The 23,373-nt window shown below is 41.1% G+C and overlaps 1 protein-coding gene across 2 annotated transcripts in view; it reads left to right on the top strand.

The window, feature by feature from the left end:
- Nucleotides 1-814: 814 nt before the first annotated feature.
- alcama (activated leukocyte cell adhesion molecule a) overlaps nucleotides 815-23,373 on the top strand; it is a 101,964-nt gene continuing 79,405 nt past the window's right edge. Inside the window, exon 1 of one of the 2 annotated variants that reach the window (XM_050040901.1) lies at nucleotides 815-1,100. In XM_050040901.1, coding sequence (XP_049896858.1) covers nucleotides 1,040-1,100 — 61 coding nt within the window. In that variant the 5' untranslated portion in view covers nucleotides 815-1,039. The remainder of the gene's footprint in view (nucleotides 1,101-23,373) is intronic. The other variant, XM_050040900.1, reaches the window with a different exon arrangement.

Below are 23,373 nucleotides of genomic sequence, written 5' to 3'. Positions count from 1 at the left end.
TGCCATTTAAGCAAATGAAGACAGCACCGCTTGGCAAACAGCCAGTCTAATTGCAGTTGAGGAAAAGCCAATCAATGCCACTTAGCATCAAACTGGTGCCATCCACATTTCATGCCAAAGATTTTGGGCATGCATATTGTTGTTTTCACACACTTGACATTGCAAGCATGGGGCTATCCCCATGGAGCGATGAAAACAGGACAAATTGATTTCAGGTGACTGTAAGGTAATGTAAACACATTTATGAATATTAGATACAATTTCTGCCAAGGGATGCTTCCTAAATCCTACACACTGGCCCTTTAATGAATAATGCATTTCCACAGCCCTACTGTTTTGTAGCATTAATCTGAAGCTCGGAAACCATGGAAATGTGTTTGGGAAATAGAATCTGTCCAGAACAAATAAGAGTTGCAGTGTCTTCCCCGTAGCCTGCATAATTTGCCACCTCAACCAATAATTTCCTGTCAATAATCAGATAAGCCTCCACTGTGTTCCCAGAGCGATAATGAGATTTTGCTTGTGTCATGCCGGCTATGAGTGTACTAATATAGCCTATGACAATGCTGCTCTGTCGGCAGAAATTGTTGTAGGCTACTTTACATGCTTTTTATTGTTTCGTGAATGCGTCAAAGCTGCCACTTCCGCAAAGTAACATCAGACTAACACAGAAAAACAAATACTTCTCAAATTAGCCTTTGGCTTTGTTTGCGGACCTTCACGTGCATTTGGGAGTTTACATATTTCCGACGGCACCTCAAGGCACCATACAAGCAAAAGCCCCGAAGAGCCCGAATAGCTTCAGCTTCCGCGTCCTCCTCCTCCTCCTCCCCTCCTGTCCTCTCATTCTGTTCTCTGCGTTTCACCTGCGCTTCCTCACTTAGTCACAGACTTTGGTATGTTTCGGACTTTCCACGCCTCTATCAAACAACAGTGACATATCCACGGGCCGTATTTGAACAGCTCAGACCGACAGAAACTCCTCATATCTTGAAGCTCAGCAGACGTCTCCACAATCCCTGACAGTTTCTCTATTAGGATGGATTCCACTGCTTTCCTGTTGCTGGCTCTCTTGAGCGCCGGGACGCTCCTCCAAGAAGGTAGGCTAAGTCTCGTTAATAATGTAACGTTAGCGGGGAAAGCTTTTACAATAGTTTGGACACGGTCTATTGATGTGGTTTGACGTAGAATAGGATACTGTAGCTGTGTTGTGTTCTTTTTACGAGTAACTTGCCGGTTGGCCAACACCGGCATGGTGAAGCAACTTAACACCTGAAGTTACCGCTCCTCTTTTATGACTGTGTAATACTGGTGTACCATCACGTCATGTCTTTTTACGCGTGTTTAAGCAGCAGTGACAAAAGAAATCGCACGCTAGGCTTTGGGAAGTCCGTCATTGAAAAACGAAAAGTGTTGACGAATAGACGGTCTTTATCCCTATTAATTCTATAGTCACGGCTTAATTGAGCGTCCTTCCAGCTTTAAATTTAGGGTCAAGTCGTCCCTGTAAATAAACAGGTGGGTAAACTGAACACAGGTGGCTTCACCCTCCACGAGCCTCCTCCGGTTACTTTTAATAAAGCCAACTCCCTGCCCAAACAAACAACCCCCATCCGCCTCCGCGCGCTGCGGAGCAGTCAGTGGGCTTCACGGAGCTGGATTTGAACCCGGGGGTGAAAATGTGCTTGCTGCTATCTGATCATTTGTTTGTAATTAAGGATGTGGTTGTTTAAATCCACTTGTAACCCAAGCCTCTGTTTGTGTGTGTTAAGTGTGGCTGTGAGTGTGTGTATGTATGAATGGGTCAAGAAGGGGCCAGAGAAAACACTTTAAATCATTTAATTACTTTTGTCATTCAAGATATTTTCTTCCTCTACAAGGTCTAAATGATTTCGACTTGTATTTTAAAAGAAGATTGGCACTTTTTTTCTTGTGTGGGAAAATGAAATATCTAATGGGAGCAGTCCATTTATAGCAGCTGAGTATTTGTCATACTAAAGGGTACAACCTGGAAAATTTGAAAAGGCCCCTGGGGCTCCCTATTTTAGGAGTCAGTGGCTTAGCCCTGTGTAATCTCTGATGCTGATAGTGAATAGCTTTTCTTGGTGAGAAAACAGGGAGGCTTTGAAAGAGTTCAAACACTATCACCAGGACTGGCACCACTGACATTGTCTTGTGTCAGTTACACAGGATAAGTCAGAATAAATATCCTTGCAGCCCTTATCTATCCGTTGTGTCTATGTCACTGGCCATCTCTCGTCGTTCACAGAGCTGCTCTTTGTCAGAGCGACTGGAGGGCGGTGCAGCCTGTCTGACTGGTGAGTGGGTGTATGTGTGTGTGATGGGAGGGGGGTGATTGGTGCTCGACACTCCACACAGCCAGGGTCACCATCTCCATCACTCGATGCTATCTGGCCTGTCTCCGGATCAGTGACTCCACAGGAGTCTTTTTTTTTTTTCGGTCACATTTCGTCCATGATGAAATCCATATTTATCCTCCACATAATGACAGAAACCAGCACAGTAGATAGCAGCTGAAGTCAGTTTCCAGCTTGATCTGTAGCATTCCTCACATCAAAGAGGGAATGCTTTCAAAGGGACTTTCAGACTTAAAAGTTTGAAACCACGGGAGGCTTTTCAGGGTGACTTTGGAGTGGTAAGCTGCCAGCACAGATGTGAGGGGATAGAGCAAAGTGTGGGCTGTTGAAAAAATGTAGAGGTGAATGGTAAATGCTGTTTGAAAAAGTCATTATTAGTGACAGAGAATGGCATCTTCAGTGAAAGGTTTTTCAAATAAAGTGTGTGATGGAAGTAAATTAGGAGCGTGCCACTTTCACATAATTAAGTAAGGGTCCCTATTGTGTTAGCACGCATTTTAGGTCTGCAGATAGTCCACTTGTAAGTCCACTTTAAAATGCTTTCATGGACTGTTGTAGAATGTTACCAATTATGTACCGTATGGTACTGGTACTGAAAGAGCCATGCTGTTACAATGTTAAGGTTAGTCTTACACAAAGTAATTCATATAGTTATGACCATTATGAAGGGAAAGAGCCTCTAATAGTAAATAGGGCTGCAATGATTAGTCGACTAATCGATGACTAATCGACTATTAAAATAATCGGTGACTATTTTAGTAGTTGACTAATCGGTTTGAGTCATTTTTCATAGAAAAGAACTATAAAAGTACCCCAAAATACTCTTACTGCAGCTTCTTATGTTCAGATATTGGCAGCTTTACACACTCTCCCATGACGGTGAACTAAAACCCTTTGGCGTGAGTATGAAACAAGACATTAGATGACATAATTTTGGGGTTTGTGAGAGACAGACCGACATTTTTCAACATTTTAACACATTTTTCTATAAAATGATTAGTCGACTAATCGAAGAAATAATCGACAGATTAGTCGACAATGAAAATAATCGTTAGTTGCAGCCCTAATAGTAAAGGAATACTTCACCCCCCTAAATGCCATTTATTGCAGTTACTTACCCCATGTTATGCTGAATTTGTGAAGAAAATTGTGTGACTTTGGTAATCCAAACTAACCCTTTAAAACACAAAAGGGACGTACCATACATACAGCTTGATTAATGAGACTTGAAGTATACTGTGTGAGTTTTGTGAGAGTTTGTAAACGGATATTTTGATATAGTTTTGCTATTATTAAACGTGGACCCCTATGACTTTAATTCATCAAGAATTTTCTTCGTTTTTGGATTCTGCCTTCACCGTGGCAGGTAAGAAAAGCAAAGTCTTCTTCACAAAAGTCATCATAATACAGAGTGAGTAATTGATATACAAGTGGCCATTTGGGGAGTGAAGTGTTCTTTTAAGATTATAATTTGCACTTTGAAAAATGCAGCTCCCTCATTCAATTGAATGGTGCCACTCCATTGATGCAGTAGGGGTGCCAACACAGAGGGCTCCAGGGAAAAACATGGTCTAGCCACAAAAAAAAAAAAAAAGAACCTAGAGAAATTTTTTGCCACAGCAAAATGCACTCTCACTCTCCTCTGGCAAGGCATACATGCAAGCACACATTCCTTGCTAGATTAACACTGCAGATCTACTTTGTGTTTGTTGCAGCAAAAGGTAAAATGATTGTCACCGTGATAACTCTAGAGTTGCAAAATCCTGTTTCAAAGTATTTTCAACCACTGTGCAGTGTCCCATGAGCCTTCAAACTCATAGGCCTCTTGCTCAAACTGGACTTCCTGGATCATGTTTCATGTTGTTGGTACCTGGTGCAGAGTCTGAGCACTCACTAAGGCAATCAGTACTCATTAATAAAAACCTGAAGTCCTGTTCCCTTTAAGATGGTCTGTGTTCTGCTAACCTCAGCCAGATAGTGAGGGTCTGCTGTATTTTCTTTAATTTTCTTGAGTTAAAAGCTGGAAAACTATATTATGGTTTTCTATCCTTCGTCTTAGCTCAAACTGCAAGGTGTTAAGATTTTACCATGGCAGTAGAGATACTGTTTAACTTTAGTTACACAGTATCTACTATTGGCATGTTTCTGCTTTTCACAAAGATCATTGACAGAAATCTTTAATGGTAAAGCTCAGGGGGAAGTGAAAGTTTCTAAAAGGAAGCTGAAATTAGACGGGACCTGATGCAGGCCAGATTAGTTTTGGAGTTCCTGTGTAGTTGGTATCACAGAAAGGGAACACACAAAGGGAGGCTCAACAAAGTTTAGTTTGAATGAAATATAATTTTTAAGCTGTTCCCGTTTGGCCTAAATTAGACTCTGGCACTGCAGTGAAGAGAATGTAAACGATCGTTGTTGAAAAAACAGTTTCTTTTTTTACCTCCCAGATATTTATTTACTACCAGCTAATAACACACTTTACAAATCTACCAAATTGGTATGTTGCTAGATGTCTCTCAAGCTCACTGCAGCGAAATTATTTAAATTTCTCATTTTTCATTCGAATCATTCGATCTTTTCTCAGAGGACTCAGCTGGTTGGAGGAGGACTGCACACAGACATGTTTGTCTCATCAGTCCCTTTTTTTCTTAATTTCAACAGCACTGCGTTGATAAAAAAAACAACAGCATTTCCACATATGTCGTCATCAGGGGGCAAACAAGAATGCTTATGTATACATTACCATAACATAGGCATCCTACAGGATTATCACATCATTCGTAATCAAGTTATCATCTGTGTCACCTTTATTGCCACCTGTCTTTAGGGTCAGGTACTGTTCAGATTTCAAAATTTGGAGTAAGTATGTTATTAAAAAAGAAAACAATTACGGGGAGCAGTGATAGCAGACTATCTCTAAAATAATAAAGAAAAGAAAACAGACAAGATAGAATGAAACTATTGGTGCTGCAGTGATATCCTTCGGCTCACTGGGAAACTGACGGAGCTCCGTGACAGGCCTCTGGCTTCCTGCCATTTTGCAGCCTCCTTTCTTAGGTACTGAAATTTGGCACCAATTGATTTAACATGAACTAGAGTTTGCTGCCCAACCCTACCTGTGTCTGCCTCACATGTTATGGCGGCATCCTGTGGTTAAATTAAAATAGCCTACATCATTCCAGCAAAAAGAACAAACCAAAAATCTAATTCCGATATGATTTTTTTAACAAATCCTGTTGAAAATAATAATTATAACAGTTAAACTTAATTTGCGAGGAAATATCTCATGTCTAGCTCTTCATTAAGTCCACATGGCAACGATAGTGTTTAATTTATGATTCCAAAATGCTTCACGTTTCAAAAGCAGTAGATCCAGATTACCACCTTGCAGTGGACTCAGAGGACTCAGCCTCCATCTACTCAAGTACCTGGTCCTTTGGTGTTGAGCTTTGATCCTTTTTTAACACAGATTATAATTCTTTCCAGTCAGGCTGTTAAGCTACACAAGTACTTTGAACTTAACCTAAGTGCCAAAGTCTTAAGGATGTGGATAATATGGACATATGTGAAGCCCCCCTAAATTGTCCTCTCTTAAAAAATAAAACAATTAAAAAAGGGGTCTGTGCTGTTGATAGTGGGGGTAGCCAGAGAAGATAATGGGTGTGGTATGCAGGCTCACTTCAAGTCGCTTTAGCTTGGGGGTCGGGACGGTTTGAAATGCTATCTCCATCTGCCCTGACATGCAAAACGTCTCGTCTTTTTCTGGAGGGAAAATACCTTTGTGGGGGTCGGTGGTGGTGAGGGAGGGGAGGGGTTTTGGGGTGGATATATGAAAAGAAAGAGGGGGGCAGCCACTTTCAACCACCTTCATCCAACAATCCCAGTGGCAGATTTCTGAAAGGTCACAGTGTGTTTGAAGCCCCACCTAAATCTTTCTGTCAGATGGCTTTAGTTTGATCTGTTATTCAGAAAGCTCACATTCAACCCCTTCCACTGTTCAGACACGCCGCATAAACATCCCATAACTTCTCATTGTCATGTGAAAGGGGTTAAAGGTTTACAAGCTTCCTCTGAGGGTTATGAAAATTCCAGCTCCCATGATCTGCTGTTGAAATCATTTCATAAATGACACAGTGATCGAGCCAAATGCAAAGGTGTTTTATTTAAATTCTGAAAAGCTGACGTTTGGGAGAAACACAGTTTTCACCTCCAGCAGTAATGATATCTTAAAAAGGTGAGACAGCCTGTGATGTCATGATGATAAAATCATCAATGTGAAGAAATGTTGGTGGTAAAATTTGGTCAACGTATTAAGTCTAAAGTAACACATCAGTGATTCAACGCTACAGTTTCCTTCCCAGGGGGCCTGATTTCCTCCATCGAGCTGGATTAACGCTTCTGTCAGCAGCCTTGACAGGCAAAATGTGGCTCTATATAATTGACTTTTTTCACGTTCATTCGCATGTAAATGCAGACATACCGTTGAATAAATAAAGATGTCCAAGACACACGGTGGCTGATGTGCTGACATCTTTAATAATCTGTCATCGCATAGCAGCAAAAATACATCAGCGAACAAGATGATTTGGCACACAGCTTCAGCATAAACTTCAGGAACTTTAACCTTTTTAAAATGATTTACCTTTCCTTAATTTGCCTTCCTTAATAGTCTACGGATAACTCCCCACTACAGTAGGATATCAAGCATCAGTAAAGATCACAGAGCCGTCAGGTTTGCCTTCCAGGCTGTAATGCTTTATGACTAATGACCATGAGGTAAACTATCAACACAGTTAAATGGATTTATGAAAACAAAGGACACTGTGTCATGGCAATGTGGCAAATTGCATCTTTAAAGGAACATTGGGCAAGTCTTCTTTAAGGGTATTTAGTGATATGTAGCAGTGAAGATTGCTGATCGCAACCAGCTGAAGCGTCTCCCAGTTAGAATTCCTTAAGTGTTCATTGTCTAGGAGGATTTTACCGGGAGCTGAATTATCCGCAGAGGTCTTTTCCTCTCCAAAATAAATGGACCTGCCGACTGAACTGGTAAAAACACTGAATAAAGCAGTAATATTACAAATCAGTGTTTCTCTGATGCTGTTGGGCTCCACGGAGACAGGCCACTAGCCCAGGAACTGCTAATGTTTTTTCTCTGGTAACTTCTCATCGTCTCATCCTCTCCAAAACAAATAGATCAGCTGAATTAAACTGGTAAAAACCTTGAACAAAGCAGTTTCATGTTAAAAAAAATAAGTGTTTTTCCAGTGGTGCTTGTCGCTGAGGGCTGCTAAATGCAGTAGCCAACATGAAAATGAGAAAGGCCCAATCTAGAGCCAGTGTTTGGTTCGTCTGTTCTGGGCTGCTGTAAAAATATGGCCATGCAACATGGTGAACTCCCTGAAAGAGGGCATGCACCCTTTGTAGATGTAAAGGGCTCATTCTAAGGTAATGAAAAGAAAATGATTCTTATTTTCAGGTGATTATACACTAAAAAAACTATACTTATAACATTCCATTTCTGCCAATATATTGCCCTAAATCCTACACTCTGGACCTGTTTGATTGCTGCACAGAGCAAAGGGAGACTAATGACAGAAGAAAAAACAAAATCAGGCCATCTTGAAAATATATTTGCTCAGTGGGAAGTAGCCCCCTCAGTCCCCTTTGTCAAGGTGAGAAGTGTGTCTAATGCTGGGGCCTCATACAGGGCTATAGATTGTGTGTGGGGCAGCACAGGGGGCTTTCCACACTGGAGTTTTCAACAACTCCCCAAACTAAAAAAGCACCTCACCTCACCAAAATGTCCACGAAAGAGCAGCAACAGTAGCTGAAAAAACTAAATGAGATCATGGGTAAACCCACGGCCACACACACAAAAACACACACACAGCAGTATGACTCATGTGTTGCACTTTTTGCCTCGTGGTGAGTGTCAGACTGTTTCCATCTAGTAATGATGTCATGTTGAAAGTCATTTGACAGTTCAGTGGAAGCGTGGCTGCATCAGAAGGAGAAGTGAAACACTTTGTTTGCCCAAATCTCAGCGGGAGAGCTGCAGCTTTGTTAAATGTGCAGGAAAATTAAATTCGCTAAAGTCCACGTTGCCAAGAACAAACTCTGTGGGGAAATGCTCACCAAATGAGGCAGCAGGGAAGGAAAGCAGTTGAGTAGCTCGTGTTATCGTGCTTCTGCTTTCTTACTTATTGACTCAGATGTTGACGGGTTAAACAGGAGTCAAGCAGCATGTTCCAGATTTTTTCCATGTGTATCAGTAATGTTTTTTTTTATCCCCCATGGAATTGTGAGATTGATATTCTGCTCATTCATGAAAGAATTTTCCTCAAGGACAGGATGAGACTCATTTCCTCTGCCTTGATCAGAAAGACCTGTATTGGGTACTGGGTAGTTATTAGATTATCTCTTAAGGAATTTCATTAGATGGTAATAGAGAGTGACAGGAGCTTGGTGGCTGGGGGTCTAGAGGTTGGACTGTAGACAGTTCAGTTTCCATTTACAGGTAAAAAAAAAAAAAAAAATACTTGAAAGTCCTGAGCTCATGGTGTTGACTAGGCCATAAAAACCTTTTACACTAAAGCAGCGTGACAGCGTGAAGAAGCATCTGTTATTTTTTACCATTCTGCAACATTTTTGGACCCCAGAGGAGTCATTTCAGCTGTAACAGAGATGGGGCCTTCTAGTAGACTAGCTAAATTACCTCAGGACAACCCATTTTCTTAATCTACCCTGGAACCACACTCCCTACCGTTCATACATAAAAATGAAAGTTTTATCATCAAGATTGTTTAATTGTCTGTCAAAGAAAAGCTCGTGAATGTAGCAATTTCCATTTTCATATTTATTTAGTTGCTGGTGCTGCGTGTGTGAATGATTAGGGTGCTTAATGGATGAGTTACATTTGGAATGAGCATGCTGTGCACAGAAACACTATTATTTATGTAGATAAAAGGTTATTCCTTCCCAGAAGCCCCAGCTATGCAGCACACAGAGGGCCATTGAGAAGCTCTGTCAGAGTAACTTTAAATAAAAGATAGAATAAATGTATTTGCAATGTGCTGCTGACTTTGTAGTTGCTGAATACATTAGCCATCTAGTAGAGAGGGGCGGAACAGATTGTGAGGACTGATCTGACACACTTATCAATCTGATGAATTTCATCGTATATTCTGTCTTGAAACTGAACCCTGAACTCTGATACTGAGGACTGGAACAAACTGTGAGTTAATTAGCTGACATACAAGTCTCCACCCATTATCTGAGATATTTCTAAGACTCAGCATCTTCCTTTATGTCAGACTGACCACACTCTCTTGTAGAGGGTTAGCTATTGTTGAACTGAATGGTGGAAAAACCTCTAGGGATCCTGTTAGGACTCACTTGAAACACAAAAAAATCAATAGCCATAAAAGATGTCTTAACTGGGCTTGGACTCCTATAACCAGAGGTCATTATTGAAGCCTTAGATGTCAATTATCCGGATGCAGCTGAGAGTGGCCCCTAAAAGGAACCAGAGACTTTTATGAGTCTGAGACTGATGGACTTTTATGGATTGTGCTGTTTTACGTGGTGTATTTGCTGTTCTGTTGTTGTTGTGTTTTTTGTCTACCTGCCCAGGGACAACAAATGCAAATTATCTGCTAGCTGACTCTGGTGCAATTACTTCTAATTGTATGTCGTCCCTGCAAAAACAAACAATAAATTAACTTAAATTAGAGAGGAGAAAAAGCTATATTACCAGAGTTGAAGGAGGTCTGGAGAAAAACCATTCAGCTGCGTTGCCCTCCCTGGAGATTTTATATGCCTTTGACTACAGCTGGCTATTGAGCCCATATTCCCCACCTCACGGGTAAAATTAAGTTGGAGGCAGCAAACTTAATGGAGACATTACACAGAATAGAGCTGCATCCATTCTCTGAATCTATGAGTTCATGAAGAAATGCAGGTCTCAGGATTAGCATTGATCCCTAAAGCATCCGATTACTCCGCTGAATAGGCACCCTAGATGCATTTATGGTGATAAAATAGCCTGGCCTACTGTCACAGACCATTTAACCAGCTATTTATCCAATGAGCATGAGGAAGATAAATGATAGTCCAACAAAGTCCATGAGAGAAAAGAACACTGCAGCAGAACTCCAAACTATGAAATCCAGTACAACACAGTTGTGATCATCATGCTGTACAATGCAGCAGTATAAAAACCCTTGCTACCAGCTGGACACCGTTGTTAAAAATTCAGTGTTTATTTTCTCAGATGCCTTTTAATTGCCAAACAGACTGTACCAGGTTTTCTGCAAACTAAACACACGACTTGTACACTGATGAACATTAGTACACCTGATATTTGATATGCAAGCACTCTGACCTGTTGTTTGACCTGCTGTCATGAGAGATTTAGGTCCGCTAGGTTCTGCAGGGCTAAAAGTGAAGCTATGCAAGCTACCACATCAGATACTTAAACCAGTGGTTCTTAACCAGGGGTCTGGAGACCCCCAGAGGTCCTTGAGAGAGTTCCGGGGGGTCCCCAGAAAATAGTTTATAGGGAGTAGTTTATTTTCAATGTTTAATTCATGATAGAAGTGAGCCCAGTGTGAGTAAGAGTCATAAGGGTGACTATTCTGATCATAGGTTTCACGTCCTCCATGTTTTTTTCCTTAAATGTTGTTCACAGCTGTAGATTTCTAGTCTTTATCACATCTAACAACCAATATCTTTTAAGATCGAGGTCCCTGAAGAGAAATCTTATCAAATGGGGGTCTGTGACCTAAAGTGTATCAATTTAGGGGTCTTTGCTAAAAAGGTTGAGAACCACTGACTAGGGTTGGGTCGGTTCTCGGTAATACCAATTGGTTCGGTACTCCGTCTTGGAGCGGGTTTTTTTTTTTGAGACCGACCGGACCGCATACTCAGGCGGAACGTACGTGGAGCGGACTACGCGGAGGTCCGCCCGGTAAAAGTGGACGTCTGCAAGCACTGTGCGCACAAAGCACGACCGCGTGGACTCCGCTCCGCGCACCAGACTCACACAAACGACTGTTCGGCATGTATTTTTCACATCGCGGGGATTTTTCACGGACATTTTTACACGGAGTCCGCTCCGCTTATAGTACGCCCGAGTCTGTGGGCACTTGTGTCTGCCTCTTCGCCAAGCGCACAGCGAGCAGGAGAGAGAGGGGGGTGGGGCGGGGACTGAGCTAGGGGGTGCGAGTGCGCATGTGCCGAGGGCTCTACTGTAGCCTGGAGTTTGTTTAATCGTGACGGGGAGTCGATAATCGTGGACAATTTAGTCTCAAAGAAATCAAAGAATGCGCCACTATGGCAACACTTTGGCTTTGAGCCAGAAGGCAACCCTTGTTTGCACTGATTGAGTAAGCTGCAAAATTTATTTGTAAGGAATAAAAGAAACAACGTGTTACTGTCACTCTGTTGTCCTAAGGTCGTTTTTTATTTTAAATGAGTCAATTGCCCCCAAGTGGCGAAAAGCCAGTATTACCGACTTGATGCGTTTTTTTACAAAAACCGGACCGTTATTTTTTTTCTCATACCGACCCAACCCTACCACTGACCTCAACAATACAATAATGCCCCTTTTTTACTGCACAAAAAAAGCTGCTTATACCTGCTAACATCTGGCTTTGTAATTTATTGGTTAAGGTTATAATCGGCATTTACACCAGAGTCAAATGACTGTGCAGTATTCATGGGTATTTATCGACTCAGGCTCTGATCGACGTTGATGGAAACACAACCCCCGGGTGAATGCGCTAATTTTAGGCCCTTAACCAGCGAGATGCAATGACGCGCCACCACAAAATACCGCCCATCTCTGCCCAGGCAGCGTTCAAACATCGATCCAAATCAAATCAGCCTGTTTGAAAAAGAGACGGAATAAGTAAGAGAAATATAAAAAGAAGTAAACACATTGAGGTTTTCACAGGCCTCCATGCTGCTTTCTCCTGTTTACTAACCCGCTTTCTGGCCTGTCTGTGATGTTGATTGTAACACAGCAAAAAAAAAAATTCCCACACACAGGAAAGCATACTCATCTGCTACAGACACATGTACACAGCTCTGGTCTACTGGCAATGGGAAAGGAGTCCATCACCATTTTTTGGTGGGTTTAGCCATGCGTAAAAAAAAAACAACCAAAAAACATACACACACTAATTTTGGTGGAAAAGGGTTATGATGAACTCAGTCATTGGCTGCTTTTATATTTCTGCTGTAAGAAACTTCAAGCCTACCTGATGCAGCTATGTTGAGAACTGGCTGCAAAGGGTGCATTATTTATCAGCCTGAATCTCATCTGTTTTTTTTATCCAGTCAAAACAACTGTGGCATTTAAAAAGACACAGGGATAGCCACTCTTTCTGAGATAATTAGATTTCTCAGCGAGACGTCTGCTCTGTGACTTCCTCCAGCCTTTTCGCAATATTTCATTCCTGCCCAAGCAGGTTGTCAGTTTGCAGACTACTGATCGTCTTAAAGACATCTGGATTTGACAGAGAAGCATTTCTCTGCATACCGAGAGATTGTGTTACACAGTGTACATGTAGGTAGGGGACAAACATGCCTGGGGGGCAGAGGGCACAGCGCAGTGTTTTTGGACTAATACTGTACAGGCAGGGGGGGATGTGAAGTCTATGTTGTAACTTCTGCTTTGCTGACAGAGAGTGGTGGCTGACAACATGGGCAGCAGAGGAGACAGGAAAGTGGGTCATGTTGACATTGTTTGCTACTTTTAATTGGTGTGTCCCAGTGGCTTCACAAAGCAAGCATTCATCTTATGTTTTCCCCTGAAGGTTCCTAATGCTTGATGAAAGCGCTACAGTTGTAGATCACCCTGTTTGTGTTAAACCACTTCCAGCTAAATTGTCCACCACCTACCAAGTCTGCAGCACTTCGCCTCTTGGATTCTTTGTGAGCATCTGAATAATGGTGCTGGTGCTATTGAATGTTGTAAATCAACAGCCAAGATGCTTTAGACTCAACACACTGACTTGAATGAGCCTGCAAGGGTTTGAACTATAGCTTACCATGCAGCCTCATCTTCTCATAATTAGGATATGCCACGGAAGACATGATAAATAGTTTCTGACTTACTTTATTGTGAAATATTTCTCGTCTTATCTTACTTTTTGAACTGTACAGAGATATGGAGATGCTGTGGGAAAAGGTACAGCTACACTGGATTTGAAACTTTGGTTAATTAACACAGAATATGTGTTGAGAGAGCATTACTGTTATATTTTATAAGGTGTCTTTGTTAGTTCAAAAACAAGAAAAACCTTAGAAACTCCTCAGCTACTTTAGCACACATAAAACACACCTTGATGCACATGGTAGTTAGCATTGGGATGAGAGGACGTTTTAGCTGCATAACCATGTCTCCTTATTTGCAAAGACTGGAAAGGCTGTAAGCTCAGTATACAGCAGCCTGAGACAACTTGGGAATAAAACATTTAGATGCACAAACGTTTGCCTGCAGCAGTGCTATAGAGTTAAGACAGATGAGAATATAAAGTAGAAGGAACTGAGAGTCCTGACCTTGGGCTACAATGGGAGAAAAGCCTAGTTTCATCTTCCTTTAATTGGCCTCCTGGTTTATTGTAGTCCTGACATAAAGTATGTCAGTGGGAACCTGACTTTGGCTGTGTGTGTGTCTTAAGATCTGTCCAGCCTGTTCTCATTTTCAGGTCGGCAAACACACTGCTTTGTCACGCCCCTCCACATGTAATGTCGACACCAAAGGCAGCCTTTAGTGTGTTTATGAGACACACTGGGCTCACAACTCACTCTAATGTAAATCCATTTGTGGCAATACTTGACACTAAGAGCTAGGGCTGTACAATTAATTGAAATACTATCAAAACCACAATATGGCCAAGTGCAATATCCAAATCGCAGGAGCTGCAAGTTTTTGGATAAAGGTACAATGTGCCACAACAACTGCCACTTAACAAGCTAAACCTAACCAAGTACTTTTGTTGCCTAAACCTAACCACAACTGTTTCACAATGTTAACCATCTGTTAGAATTTGATTTAGCTGTGCGTCACAAAGAGACGCCAAAGGGTGCCCTGTGCATCACCATAACATGCCAAGTGCCATGACAAAGCGTCGGTATTTGACAACCTTGGAATAGGGATGGGTTGGATCTGGCTCAGTAAAGGCCACCTTGAAAACAAAAGGCATTACTGATAAAGCATTTGGGGTTTTTTTCTTCTGTTTTCAAGTTTCTCTAGTATGAGCATAGACAAACTGCGAGCTTCTGTGACATCGTAGCTGAGCCGAGTGCAATTGTGAGATATTGAACATGAAAGATTTGTCATCGCAGCAGGCAAAAACTGTATTGTCTGTCTTTTGAAATATTTAACCACCGAAGGATTTTTAAACAAAACACAAAGCGATGTCAAAAATTGATAATTTAATTCTGACAAAAAGTTCAGATTGAACCTTAAAATTACATTTTGACAAAATTAAATGAAATTATTCAGTTTAATAATTTTGCTGTCTATAGCACATGATTTGCAATGTTTATACACTCCCCTACTTTACTTTCCCTTAAAATCTTGAGGGTGTATTTTGCTGTTATCCCTCCACCATGCTGTTTCTGTTGGTAATCCTAAACCTTATGCAGCCTGGAGCCCAGGCTTTTGGTTTTAAAGCTGACAGCCACCTCTGTGCTTGTGAAGCCGTTGCTGGTACAACATGACGCTTCGCATATGACATTAGTTGTGGATCCCAAGTGCTGTCGAGCTTCTCAGGTTCCAGTCCTGTGAAGTAGGACCGCTGCCATGTTCACACAATCTGCGGGAGATTCTCTCTAATACATCTTAAGGGGATTACCACTGAATTTTAGCTTTGAAGTCTGCCATTACTATTCTGTAGAACATTTAGATCTGCATTTATTGAGCATTAAAGACTTGAAGAGAAAGACTTTGTCCCTCCCTCTGATCTGTGATGACACATGGATGTGGAGCCCCATAGAGAACAAAGCAGAGAAGATGAAAAAGGTGTCTGTCACAGCTGCTAATAGCACCATGTCTGAATATGAAGCACACCTGAATCTTGAAATTCAGACAATTATTCTCTATGACATAGTTATTATTTGGTAATGATCAGGCCCTCAAAAAGGATCCAATAATGACATTCGAGTAATAGACTATATATAAGGTTTTAGCCATTTGACACATTTAATTCTTCCTCCATATCTATCCTGGTGCGTTCATGTGTGAGTATAATAGTCTTCATTCCAGGACACCTGTGTTGGCTGCGAAATATCAGAGGTGTGGACTTGAGTCATACTCGAGTCACAAATTTGACAACTTCAGACTTGTATCAAAAAAGGCTTGCAACTTTGACTTGAATACAAATGTCGTGATTTCTCTTGGACTAGAGTATTTTGACTTGAAAATACTTGCTACCTTTCCCCAAGGTCAAAGATTAGAAGCACCTCTTTTTAATTGCCACATGGAACATGCAACAACATACAACATTACAGGAAGAATAATCTTTCAGAGAATGTCTTACAAATTTGAGAAGAGAAAGTTATGACATTTTTTCAATTTTAGATGAGTAGAAATACAACAAGAGAGGACAAAAACATACAAAAATCATTTTGTTGTGGTACTGGATAAGTGTGCTATGAAAGTACAATGTCAGCACTTCCTTTTATGATTAAGTTCCATCGCACTTGTTTTAACAAATGAATACAAATTTTAAAAAGCCTTCATGATTCTTGTAAATGTAATATGTAATTAACCTGTTGTTAAAATGGAAAAACATTTGGTGATGAGTGCTTTATGACTTGTTCAGGACTTGTTTAGGACAAGTTTAGGACTTGGGACTAGACTTAGGACTTGCCTGTAATTACCTGGGACTTGACTCAGGACTTACCTTGTCTTTACTTGGGACTGGACTCATATCTTGCCTATCTTGACTTGGGACTTGCCTGTCTTTACTTAGGACTTGACTTGGGACTTGCCTGTCTTTACTTGGGACTTGACTTGTAACTTGCCTGTGTTTACTTGGGACTTGACTTGGGACTTGCCTGTCTTTACTTGGGACGTGACTTGTAACTTGCCTGTGTTTACTTGGGACTTGACTTGGGACTTAACCTGTCTTGACTTGGGACTTGACACTGGACTTGAGTGCAAAGACTTGTGACTTACCTGTGACTTGCCTGTGACTTGCAAAAAACTGACTCGGTCCCACCTCTGCTAAATACTGTAGTATTTTGTTCATGTGTAGTTTTGGCCGAATATTAAACAGATTCTGCAGCTTTGAAGTTTGCTTTAAATGTTGACAGCAGTTTGGGCTCTGTCACTGGCCTTGTAGTTATTTTGCTTTCATGTTTTAAGCTGTGGCTGAATGTCTTTAATATTAATGTTTTAACTGTCATTCATCATATTGAAGTAGTAAGTCTGAAATTGAGAGCTACTTAAATAAAGAAGGACTCAAGCTCTCTTTGTAAGCTTTGCTTTTTAGTAAACAGTCCTTGCACCAACAAGCACTTCAAACTGGAACACCTAGCAAAAGGAGAAAATTGCAGGTCTTAAGGTTTTAATCTCAAGCACACCCACCAACATTAGGAGGCTTACAGTTCCATGATACAATTGATTTTCAATCAACAAAGTATGCCCACCTCATTGTTGGGCTTAGTGAAACATAAGGCTGAGGGACTTGGAAATGGTTGCCCTCAGCAAGCCACCATCAAAAATGAGTTTGGCCTTCTGTTTAGACGCCTCTTTGCTGGAGCTACAGTGTTTGTTTACAAAGTCTACTCAGTAATTGAGAGATTATTCCTTTGAATTGTGCTAAGACCCACAGTAAATCCGGGCATTATGCTTGTCTTAAAGTTGTGTTTACTGCCATGGGCTTGTCTCAGTGAATCTACATTGCAGCTGTAGGTGTTGTTCTTTCCTTTTCCTGCTCCCTGTTCTCTTGCTTATTCTGCATCATGCTTCCATAATATAGACAGACTTTTTTTCTGATAGGAGAAAATACAGTTTCACAAACTTTTCAGTTGTTCTGTTTTTCTGGGCTTGGATTTAAATCACCCAACTGGAAAAAGTCATACAGAGAAACTACAGAACTTTGTAAAAAGTTGCTGCTGTCCTTTGAACTTTCCAATCTATCCATTTCCACCATCCCTTTTAGTCTCTGTCTTCTCTTTGTCGCCCTCCCTTTCTCCTGACATGCACCCAATCACTAACCAGTCATGCTGGCCATATGAAAGTTGTAGAGATAATTATTTTTTTTCTCCTATGCTTGTGCATTATTTTGGGATGCTCAAAAACTGTAATGTTAACAAAATTTGGTGAGATCATTGCTCTTATCTTTAAGAACATATGTACATTATTTCGCCTGACAGGAATTCGGCCATTTTGGATTTCCTGCATTTATTTACAGCCACCAGTCTGAGGACTTTAGGATGCACAAAAACAAAACGTTACCCATGTTCAAATTAGTAATGAATTCAATTTGAAATTGGGCTTAGGCGTAACACATTGGCTCTAAAATGCCCCCCAGTTACTTTTAGCCTTTGAATGCATTTTTGACATCCTTTGTCAAAAACTCATAAAACTTAGCGCACACATCACAACATGTGAACACTGTGAGAATATATAGTGACTGGGTTCATAAGGGCCCCATAGCGCCCCCCATTGTATTAAAAGCCTTAGTTAGAATGAAGTTGTTGTGTTGTTCACGAAATTTGGTATGCACATTGCTCTCATCATTTGAGACATATTTGCCATTGGGTTTCATAATCTCCACCCACCGTAAAGTCGGCCATTGTGAATTTTGTGAGTTTTTCATGTATTTTAATGCTAACTTTTGTGAACCACTCCTAAAGGATGCATTGGAGTTGTGTCAGATTTGGTCAGTACAATTTTAAGACCTCAGCGATAAACAGCTGTTAAAATTTTGAGTCATGAGCACAGTGTCCAACCATCTTGAAAATGCTCTGGCACGTCGACTGTTGTCCTGCCGGTACTCCTGATGTAGGGGAAGGTGTGAGGGCATGTTCCCTGCTGCAGCTTAAATTAGGTTTGTTCTTTTTTTGTGTACCTGAGCCACAGTCTCAGGAGTACACTGCAAACACAGCTTCCTTTCCCTTGATCAAAATATTAATTAAATGCTTTATTAACTCATAGAGGGAGAATCTCATATTATTTGTCTTCAGGTCAGCTACAGAAAAGCAGCCCTGGAGGGTGTAGTGATTAAGTGTTTTGCTGTTGGACACTTCAGGAAAGTGGATGCTGTCTGGCATGAAGCTGTCCTCCAGATGAAGGATGGTCTGTCTGTGACTGCACCACCCTGCCGCTGTTCCTCTCTTACTAAGGAGTAACTCAGAGGAAACTTGACATCGGATTTTGAATTTCAATTTCCACTTTCCATCAATTTAACTTTTTTTTTTAACCAGTAGATTTAATTCCTATTGTCTGATCTTTCAAAAGCACGAAACTTGACTGCTCTACTGTGCACACATAAAACTGCTGTGTATTTCATATTGAGGTAACATGTAAGCATTATCTGCCAGACGGGGCTTCGGGGGATAGTATTTTTGTGTTTCATCTGCCTAGGACTTCAGTGGATACAGGTCACTACTGCCAGATGAGATGAGGCAAGTCCTGCACAGATCTTATATTAGTGTTGCTCCTCAAGCCAAGTTATTAGTCTGGTTTTTTTTTTCAGAGACAATTTTAGTAAGCAACAGTTGAGTTCCTTAAAGTGGTATTAAGGTTGTTCAATCTAAGAAACATGTATTGTTGGCAAAGGATGTTTCACCTCTCACTCTGCTGCAAATAGATTTCTCTTAGACTGCTTGTTCTAAAACTTTTGTGTAGGCCAACCTAATGTAACAAAATTGTGGTTGAAGAGAGTTAATTAATGTAGAAAGATGCTTGATTTTATTTTCAAAAGTGAATGTGCAACAGGGAAGCACAAAGCCATGTTTCCATCCAAGCATTTTTATGCAAATGATCCAATTAGAAAATCTGGATGGCAGCAACAAAATTTGACAAAACTTCCACAATATTGCTATCAAGTTTTTACACTCGCTTGAGGAGTATGTTTTTTTTCTTCAATTTGTCGATAAAGAATTCATGACAAACAGATGATGGAAATGCGTTTGTGGAATAAATAATGATGTGAATATTTTTTTGTTGTTGTTCGGTGTGATTACATTGCACAACAATTCTAAACTGGGTTAAACATACTGAATTGAGGCAGCAAAGGACTGTCTGTGAATGATCTGCAGTTTAACTTTCCTGACCTGTCAAATACACTGCTCAACCCATGGGGGAAACTCAACTACAGATGAAAAGACTCATTACTGGCACCTCTGTGTCATCATCTCGCTTCAGAAAGCAAGAAATATGTCACATGAGCTGAAACAAAAGAACCTACCCAATAGCTGTAAAGTCTGTGATTTGGCAAACAGCTCTACACCCTGTTACCTGCCTGAAATGCTGTCAGAAGTTGTCACATCAGTCCAGAAATGGAGGCTTGTCCAGTTGGTTCTCCTGCTATCCCCAACTGAGCTTACAGATGGCATTGTCTGGAGTTTCTGTCAGAGCCTGAAAAATCCGCCCACCTGAGAGACACAGGGCTGAGGCTGTATAGTTTGAGTGCTAAAACACAAGCATGAGGCCTGTGGGAGTATGTTTAAGAAAGTATCAGCCGTGAACAGACATGATAGTGTTTCAGGCACCGTTGCACAGGCAGGGTCGCTTGTCAGTTATTTTAAAGTTTAGCTCAGGCTAAAAACTTGGCCTGGAGATTTCAGACATCTAAAAAAAAAAGCTTCTAAGTTCCGTATACATAATTTCCTGCTCCGCTTGCTCATCGTGTTTGTATCATTTTACACAATCAGCTCATGTTTTGTGATGTGAGCCAACTGAGAAATAGCCTAAAGGCAGAGCTTGTAGATTTCCTTTTCCACTGCTGTGTTACTATAATATCATACATTCATTGCTCACGGTACAAAATATTTGAATCTGTTGCTCTGAACGCATCTCTCAGGAGATGGCGGAGGATACAGGATAGCGGCCTCCAGCTCTTAGACTCTGAATTAGTACATTTATAATATTATTGTAAATTATCAGCTCAAGGTCGTAGTGTTATCAAAGCTTTTGGAAGGTGTGCTGTAATCTGATGTCCCCGATACTTGAGTTTATGTTAGCACTCTGATAGTTAACTTTGAATTTCCAACCAGATATCACTTATTAAACAGTGTTTAATACAATTCATTACACCTCCTTGGCAGAAGAATGAGCTCTACTTAATGCATTTCTAGTGATAGAAGTAATTATTGACAAAACATGCCATGATCACCATCACCAGTGCACCGGAGTATAAATTGATGATTTATAACTGGTGTTATTGATCTACATACTTGTGAATACCTGATTTTAGCAGCTTGCAAGTTATAGTAAGTTAATATTATCAGTGTAAACATTGCATGTAGAGATGTTTCCCACATTATTAGGTCAGCTAAAAAAGATAAAGCCAAATTAAACAGGTTTCATCACCCCTATTTGGCTCGTCAAACTCTGATGGTGAAAAAAGCTTTGTCACAAAATAAATAACACTTGTTTATTTAATATTTGAGGGCAAGATGTCGCTCTTTGAATTTGAAAAATAAAAACAAAACAAATGATCTCTTATTACAGTTAAACAGTAAGCTAAAACATGTTTTTGAAAACATTTGAGGGGAGAAATGGACAATGTGGTAACAGGATCTTGGTTTATATTTCATCAGCGCTGCTTACTTTCACCTTTTGATCTCAGTTTCTTTCTACCATTGGACAGTTGGACAGTCGGCAAGAGCACTTGTATTTGCAGCCAAGGTTCTTGTTTTGTTTCCATGAAAGCGGCAGCGTGTGCTGGACACACACACTGACCAACTGTTACACATCGACATAACTCAAAGGAAATACAGCTCTTATGAAAACACTGTCATTCTTAAAATATCGCTACTAATAAAATGGGTTATAGTACCATTTTTAACAGCAGGGAATTGCAGTAGCTTTCTAGTATCGGTATACCATGCAACGCTAAACTGGACTATGACGTCAAGTGCCTGGACCACTTGGAACAATATATATACAGGGGTCCTTCAACAGGCTTTGCGTTATGAACAAAGACAAAAAGCAAACTTTTCTCTAATTCCCAAAATTCTCCAGACTGATCCTCCACAATCCACTTCAGTGAAAACTACCATTCTGCACAGAGGTGAGCGACATACTGATTTTCATAGGAAATAAACTTAATGGACTTGATGCCAGAGTCGCACTCATTGAAGTGTCGCACAGGGAATTTCAGGCACTGCGCCAAGCCTGGAACTCAGTCAGGACAAAATGGACACTCTCACTTAGGGACACAAATCAGTACAACAATTCATTTACACTCTTACCACCCAGTTCACCTCTGTTACCACCTGAAACAAAGCCACGAAGGAGACTATTCTGGACTTACAAGCATGCAGCATGACAAAACTGAATTGTCTTGTTGGTCTTGGTTTGTTCAGGAATGCAGATGAAACTAAATTCACCCAAACAAACCCCAGACGACTCCAAAAAATCAATGTAGGAATTCATGACCACACAGCTCAAACTACCCACAGAGACAGTCAACAACATCACATTCCACAGCTTACACTGTCTGGGACTGAAGAACTCCAACAATCGACCACGGCTGACCATTTTGAAATTTGAGGACTACCAACAAAAAGAACTAGTTCAACTACAAGTGAGACAGCTAGACGAAACACAACCCGTTCCCCAGCCCTCTCTTTCTCTTTTTCTCTCACCCCCTACTCAGCAACACACTCACTCATACAGTCCTAACCCCTCCTTTCCTCATTCCATTTAAGACACGTATCAATTATCATGCTCACCAAAGATTAGATTACTCCTTATGGCTCTGACTATCTGCAAGAACCCCTAATGAACTGGAAACCAAGGCACACCATACAGGTACATATTGGGCCTATACATTGAAAAAGAATGAATCCACCATCAAAAACACTGAAACAGAACCCCACTGTATCTGTGCCTGACCTGCTGTTCCCTGATGTTCTCTGCTCTGAGGCCAGGGGTATTAAGGTCTAATTTTAACTTTGGGACTGGATGAGAACCACTGGAAGCTCTGCCTCTTTGGCCTTATTGAGGAAATACCAGGGTGATCTCCTGTAGACCAGTCACAGATAACACCCACCACCACCAAGCGGTCTCTCAGGATAGTCTCAGCACTCAGGTATTTCATCCTCTCTTTGAGACAACACTCTTAACTCAACACCACTGTGTAGCAACAGCAGCCTGTGAGTCAGTCTCTCTGACATTTCTTTTTTGCACTATGTATCCTTTAACTCTACTGCTGAAAGCTGCGACAAGGTTTTTCCAAGCGTGTTTACCACTGATAAGAAAGCAGGGCGGGATTTCTGTTTCAAGGGATACTTTTGGGAGGATCTGTATCTCTCACTCAACCTAGTAGAGCGAGACAGAGAACGCACACAGTCACAAAGTCGTCTGGCACTGAAACTGATGGTACAGTTTTGCTGCATGCTGCTGTGGCCACCCAAGTGAAAGATAAGGCTCTGAGAGAAAAAGTCACCCCTCTCGTCATTTATGAGGCAGCCCACACTGCTCGCAACGAAGTGCAGCACATGCCATCCATTCCTGTGTCTCTTTCTGACATATACAGAGGCGAATAATACTAACCGTAGGCCACTGAGGAGTTAGCTCATCTCCAGCCCCGACTCCCCTCACTGCCTCTGCTTAGGTTTGCACTTGGCCTTTCTACAGCTCTCTCCTCTCTCTCTGCTCACATGTTAGTACAGTATACCCCTCTCCCTTTTTATTGAAGTGCAGCCATTCAGTTAAGCTCCTGTTTAGTATTGCGTTCACATCCTCTTGTTCTGGCTGCCTGTACAGTAGCAAGAGTCGCCTTTATTTGGAAAAACAGATTTT

The sequence above is a fragment of the Epinephelus moara genome, chromosome 3 (genome assembly GCF_006386435.1).
Source record: "Epinephelus moara isolate mb chromosome 3, YSFRI_EMoa_1.0, whole genome shotgun sequence".
Lineage (NCBI taxonomy): Eukaryota > Metazoa > Chordata > Actinopteri > Perciformes > Serranidae > Epinephelus > Epinephelus moara.
Note: the sequence above shows the minus strand (reverse complement) of the source record. Positions and strands in the feature narration are given on the sequence as shown.